Here is a 7148-nt window from a genome sequence, read left to right on the forward strand (position 1 = left end):
ATCTTCACTTTGCGTTTCTCCTATCTCTCATTTACAACAAGGGAATAGAAATCCTAAGAGGTAATCCTTGGCTCTCTCTTCCTCATAAGAAGTAGCCGAAGTGCGTTACCTCCCTAGGCTCTTTTGTATTCCATGAGTGTGTACACGAGAGTGGGATTAGGGTTTGTTCACTTAGTCTCACTTTCCCCACTACACAATGGGATGTATGTTTTGGCATTTTAAATGGTGTTCATGTATAGATAGTGTCACCACCTTGTGTAAACTTAAGACATGTATGTTTTGGCATTTAAATGGTGTTCATGTATAGATAGTGTCACCACCTTGTGTAAACTTAAGACATGTATGTTTTGGCATTTAAATGGTGTTCATGTATAGATAGTGTCACCACCTTGTGTAAACTTAAGACATATAGGAAAAGATACATGTCTTAAGACACTTTCCTAAACGATTAAAATTTTAAAATTTTAAATTCATTTATATAACTTACAATGAAAATAAAATACATTAGAAAATAGTTATAATTTTTATCTTAGACTACATAATTTGATTGGAAGTGAAATTTTTTTAATCTTTTACAAATAAAAATTGAAATTTTCAAAGAGGAAAACCCAAGAGTTGAATAAAATTTTTATATAAAAATAATTTGAAAAAAAACTTTAAGATAACATAATGACAATTTTCTAAAAAGAATTGATGTCCTTGAAATGAAGACTAATAAACACATTTTATGATCTCCATTCTTCTAACTGAAAGATATTATGCAACAATGCAAGAAACACAAGATAATGTCAAAAGTGAAATAAAAAATGTGTCAGTGAGCAGTCCATGGACAAATTTCCACAAAACTTGGTTTGAATTTTATTATATTTTTTTAAAACTATTATTCATCAGTCTTTTATCTTTTTTGAACTCTTTTCTCATTCCATGATAAATCAGGGAGTGTGATTTGAAATTTGATGAAATGTTTTTTTTTTTATAAGATAATCTAATTCAAACATCAAAAGAGTTATAAAATAGTTTGTAACTTTAAAATAGTTTGTAACTTTAAGCAAATATAAAAAACAAAATATACCGTCTTGGAAAACTTTTCCTTTATATTTTCCTCATTCGGTCTTCAGAAAACTATATTTTACAGTACTAAAAAACTGTATATCTACATTCATGCCAACATCGAATTGAACCCATCATAGTACAAGGAATAAGCAGTAGGAAACACTATCAGAACTCTATGCAGAATCCCGATTTAAAAACATTGAATGGTCTTTTCACCTTCTTTATTTTAAATTATGCGGATGGACCACTTGAGTGGTGCTACAGTTCCTGCTGCCTCCTAAACATGGATGATTTTATCTTTTATTTTTCGAAAGCGTCCAATCTCTAATGGCACTCTGAATAAGTTCTGCAGAAAGACACTCGCATGTTTTTGTAAAAACAAAGTGGTTCTACCTCCAGAGAAGTTTCCATCTTCCCATTAAAAAAACGCGTTTGCCTTAAGCCCAAGCCTATAGTCTTTTTGGCCAAGCTCGATGGATCAAAGTGGGTATGTCTGCAAAGGAATGAGCAGAAGGTTCTTGGAAGCAGCCAAATCAGGGAAAGTCCAAGTGCTTAATGAGATTGAGGAGCTGCAACGCGCTACTAATGAGGTAACGCCAGGGGAAAACACGGTGCTACATATTGCCGCCTATCATGGCTCTCTGCAATTCGTTCAAAAGTTGCTTCAATTCTCAAATGCCAATCCAGAGTATGGGATGACATTTTTAAAAGCTAAAAATATGGAGGGAAACACAGCGTTACACGAAGGGGCGTTGGGAGGAAATGAGCAAGTCGAGGAAGATTTATTGAAGTCATGCCCAGATTTGGTGAATGAGATTAACAAAGCAGGTGAAACGGCTCTCTTTAAAGCTTGTGAGGGAGGTCATCTCAAGATTGTTGAAATGTTGTGCTGTAGGACTTCAAGAGAGTACTACAAGAGATTTGATGGACAAACGGTTTTACATCTTGCAGTCTCTAAATTAAGTACAGGTGCGTTGTTCTTTGGGTTTTGGTTGATCTAATTTTCAAAACAACAGAGGTTTTCATGAAAATTGAATGTTTTGTAAACTTTAGCGATCCATAGGTTTTTGGTTGATCTAATTTTCAATACAATAGAGGTTTTCATGAAAATTGAAAGTTTTGTAAACTTGAGCGATCCATAAACAATGGAAATATTGCACTTTCCTTTTATTATTAGGATTTTTCATAGGTTTGTCAATTTATGAAGGAGGTCTTTTACGCAATAAGAGTGATCAATAGGGGAAGTCTGCCCCATATCAATAAAAAATAATAAATATCAAAACTTATTTTATAAAGAATGATCCAGAATTGCTAAGAAACCATACCGTATTCAAAAGGGTCTGTACATAATTTTCATGATTAGAGAAAGGTCCTTTGTCATAATTGCAACCTTTAATAACCCCTGAATTTCTATTTTTGCTGAGCTCACTTCTTAAATACATTTATATTTGGCGTAGCTCTAAAGAATTTTTAAAAAAGTGAGTTTTCTAACTCGGAAGCTGATCTATCTACTGTTGAATCATAAATACAGAACAAAAACCCCTTACCAACCACAGACGGAGCCAGAAACAGTAGGGTGAGAAGTGGCCAGGTCTCTAATAGCATCAGCTCCTAAAAAATCTGCTGTCTTAGACACACGGCTAGCCTCCCTGAGCAATTTGAAAACGTATGTTTGAAAGTTTTTTAATGAAATGTATCCTTAATAACTATTGTAGGCTAATTTAAAATTAAAAAAACTTATTAGTCGAATAATTGTGCAATTTTCAAGAAAATAAAATAGTAACCAGATTATCATCAATTGAAGGAACAGAGAGCTTGTATTTAAGAAACAGTGGCCATACTTTTTAAGATGGGAAGCTTTAAATAGTTGTAGCAGTTTATTTGTTGGGGATAAGACGGAAAAAATAGAACTGAATACATAAAAGTCTATGGACTGTTTTCCTATTAACTTGTAAGGGCTTGTAAGGGTTCGAATGGTATGAAGAATGGCATAAAATTTAAAATAGAAGAGAATATTAGAAATATATTTGAATACATTTTATTTTCCATCGCTCTTCAATCTCTACATATAATTAGTATTATAGCTTAAAAGTATGATTAAGCTATACCGGTAATTTAGTTTGAGCTGCTTTATTTAGAAACTTTTATTAACACAGTCTTTAATCGAAAATCAGATCTATATTAAAATAGTTTGAATTACAACAATCATATCACCTTGATACGGATATAGATTCAGTTAAAATGCAAAGAAAAACTCTGCTCTGAATTTTGATTCTACTTTTTTTGGTTGTGCAGATGTAATTAAGAAGCTTTTAGACAATAAACCTGAACTTGCCACAGAAGTAGACAATTTCAACCGAACTCCGTTGCATATGGCTGCCTTATATCAATTTCCAGTTGCGATGCTTCCATGTTTTTTAAGGGAACGGAAGAAACTTCACCTGATTGGAAAGATGCTTATTAAAAATGATAATGGACTTTCTTGTTACAAAGTGGACCAAAACAAGCAGTCTGCACTTCACGTTGCAGCCAAAGAGGGGAACGCAACTCTAGTGAGAGTGATATTGAATAACAGCAGCGACTGTCTGGAAATGGTAGAAATGCCTTGCATCTGGCTGTGAAAAATGCTGTTGAAATATTTGAGAGAGTTGGACAAGATCTGAGAATGATAATATCCTCGGTAATGTCACAAAGACTGATTAATTGCATTGATAACAATGGGCAAACGGCATTAGATATTGCACTAAAGAAAGGGAATGAAGACCCACAACTTTATAGGGTTGTAAGTAACTTGATTATCAATGAATTCAAACTGTTAGCTTTTCTTTACGTTATTTTAAAACATTAATATAATTGATAGTTTAAATGATTTTTTATCAATTAGCAGAGCAGGAAATGATGCCATGAAACTGTAATTCAATATGATAACATTAGAGAAAAGCTGTATAAACTACGAACCTTATGCAATGAAGTCTGTAAAGTGCGCCCGCCTCTGCTGAGATCCGAAATGGCTCTACGGATATTGGATAAAGGATTGTTATCTTAAATATTTTTTCTATTAAATATGGAGTAGTCGAAAGATAAAGTACAAAACAGTCATCAGCTCATTGTTTTGTCAGTTTAGACAGCTGTACTAGCTGCAAGATTTGACCAAAAAGCAGCATACTAGTAACAAAGTATTAATTTATAACAGACCTATTACATCATATACAAAGGATCTACCACCAGCATATCGCATTGTACTAATTACATCTTAGAGCTGTATATATAGCTATCCTAGTAAGAAAAAAGTGCAGCCTGGAGTGCAGTCCACCATTGTCTTCAGTTATTTCTTCTTTCACTGCCTTCTATCCTCAGCTTCTAGCCTTTTAGATACAGGCTCTGCAATTACCAAGCTAGTTTTCTTTCTCTTATTTTCTTAAAGAAACTTAATCTTCCTTTGCCCAAGGGGATCACATTCCCTTTCTTTTTATTTTTGGGGACGAGGAGAACAAACCTTATGAACCTCCTGCCCATCTCTGGTAATCTTATTAATTAATGACCTATTTAAATAAAAGTTTTGAAAAGATACTAATTCAATCTTATCTTGGACTGTTCAGGTCTTATGAGGACACATTTTTTTATTAATTTAAAAAAATTAATAAACAATTTTAAAAATAATTACACTAGTACAGGTGCTTAAATTGCGATTACAAGTTGCAACTATAATTTTTTTTTTCAATTCAAAAGTATGTTAAATGATGATATTAGATAAGAGTTCTTTATTATTTATTCTCTATATTATTTAGATTGTAAAATGTTTATTACTGTTTAAAAATTAATTTTAAAATGAGCTCGTCTTATTGCAGATTATAATTTATTTATATGAACATGGTGCTATTAAGAAAATATTCGATACGCCCTCAACAGCCATCCAATTACGTATCAACCCAAGTTGGAACCCAGATGCCATATCTGTAAGTGCAGTCCTAATTGCAACAGTTGCTTTTGCAGCTGCTTTTACTCTACCAGGAGGCATTGACACACAAGAGCACAGCCCACCAGCACCTATATTGATTGACACAAACGTCTTCAAGCTATTTGTGATATTTGACACAGTGGCCTTCTGTTATTCTATTGGTTCTGCGATCCTGCTTAATTTTGCATTTCTAGTTGGCCGAGAAGCGGATCACATCTTAACTAATATGAGCTTGATTGCGTTATATATAGCACTGGTATCATTATCAATAACATTTGGCGCAGCAATACATCTGGTTGTGGCATCAAAGTGTTTGTGGTTGGCTGTGCTGGTGTGGGTTATGGTGTGCCTTCTTCCAATATGGATAAGGGTAATGTCGCTATTTGGAAAATCTTACTTGTTCACTCCACTTGACCAACGTATCAAATTAGTGCTGCTTGGTTTCGGTCTTGTACTCGCTTTGATTGTTCCCTCGGTTGCGATAGCCACTGCGGTTTTCTATGGAATATATCACCCTTTGCGTAGGGTTTGGAAGAAGCTCCATGGAATCAAATCTAAAGTTCACTAGATATGCAGTTAAATGTATTTCGTGTGGTGTTAAATAGCAGATATCTTTGAAAAAATTTATAGCTATTAGAAGGTTCAAATAGTGTGAGATTTAAGGTCAAGATCATTCCAAAAGTTATTATGTGGAGACTGATTAGCATTAATGTCTATTGGATTTATTTGGTTTAATAAGTCTTTTTTAGCTTTTATATATGTAATAAATGACATTGTGGAGATATAAGTGAATGTCATTATATTTTTGTTATACCCATTAATAATTTCAATTTTGATATGATAGATTTTTTCCCTCATTTTATGAAGAGAGTTGAGATTCTTTTATATTTGTTGTTTAATTTGTGACATTAGATTATTAATGTCAATTTATTCCTCTTTTCTTATATTCATTAATGTAGTATTAGAATTAGTTTGTTTAAAAAGATGTAATGTGTAAGGAAGATAAGTGAGAGGAAAGACTAAGAGGAATTGTTTTAGATTGATTGAAAGGATGAAATGTACAATAGTATAGGGTTATCACAATATAGTGTATTTCATTTGTGAAACATCTCCACCTTTTTTTAAATCATGTATTTTTTAGAAAAATACACAATTTAATTCTATTGGAATTACATTTAAGTAGTCTTCATTAAAGGAAAATAGATCAAACCCATTAAATATAACCTCACTAAGCTTAAATCAAACCTTTATAAGAGGGTTCTCCTTACCTATCAAAATATTGACATAAAAATATAAAAATTGCTCCACCTTTTGAAAGATCAAAATAAGTCATTTGAAATGCAATTTCTTAAGTATTTATCCTTTAATGTTAACTTTTTAAAATTTTAATATGCTTTTTTCTATTTTTCTAACATTACATATTTAAAATATTATAATGAATGTATGTCTATTGTAAAAAAAATGACCATTTTTAAATACACTCAAAAAAATAACAAAGAAATGCACTACACTCCACATGGATGTACTTTCAATGAAAAGGTAATCTCTATATATATACTATGAGAAATGTGTTATGAAACATACAAGTCTAATTTGTTTTATAATATTAATTCAAAAATCAATATCCAAAAATTGTTGATTTTTTAATTTTTAGTGATAGTTGTGTGATATGAGAAAGTACCACCCAACAAAAATAATAGAAAAAGATAAAATTTAATTGAAACAATAATAATAAGAATGATTCTTTAATTTTTAAAATTACACCTTATTCTACATAGAAAATGTCACAATTTAATGGTTTACATTATTCTTAAATTATTTTTAAAAATATGATGTATTGCCATAGCTCCTCTAAACAAATCTCTTAAGTCATTTACTATGATTTTAAGTGAGGAAGTTCTGGAAAACCAATATAGTGAATATGATTAATTTATTCTTCTATTTAGATGCACCAATGTGTAGAGTGCAATAGAAGTAAGGGAAGAGGATTAATGTCATGTAGGGTGTTTCAATAATTGTGATAGTACTCATTGATTTAATGTCTAATATTTTTGAACATACAACATTACATCAATAATTGTAACTTTAAAGTTGTTATTACTAATGATAACTATCCATAATTGAATGAATCTATCTC

At 31.7% G+C, this 7148-nt stretch overlaps 1 protein-coding gene across 1 annotated transcript; it reads left to right on the top strand.

Annotated features, from left to right (window-relative positions):
* The first annotated feature begins 1107 nt into the window (after positions 1-1107).
* On the top strand, positions 1108-5813 carry LOC131050217 (ankyrin repeat-containing protein At5g02620). Its single transcript, XM_059218703.1, is given in 4 exon segments — positions 1108-2022; positions 3349-3621; positions 3624-3835; positions 4902-5813. Coding segments are annotated over 4 exon segments (1659 nt in total). The 5' UTR covers positions 1108-1526; the 3' UTR covers positions 5580-5813.
* Positions 5814-7148: the final 1335 nt, after the last annotated feature.

Source organism: Cryptomeria japonica, chromosome 4 (assembly GCF_030272615.1).
Source record: "Cryptomeria japonica chromosome 4, Sugi_1.0, whole genome shotgun sequence".
In the NCBI taxonomy this organism is placed as follows: Eukaryota; Viridiplantae; Streptophyta; class Pinopsida; order Cupressales; family Cupressaceae; genus Cryptomeria; species Cryptomeria japonica.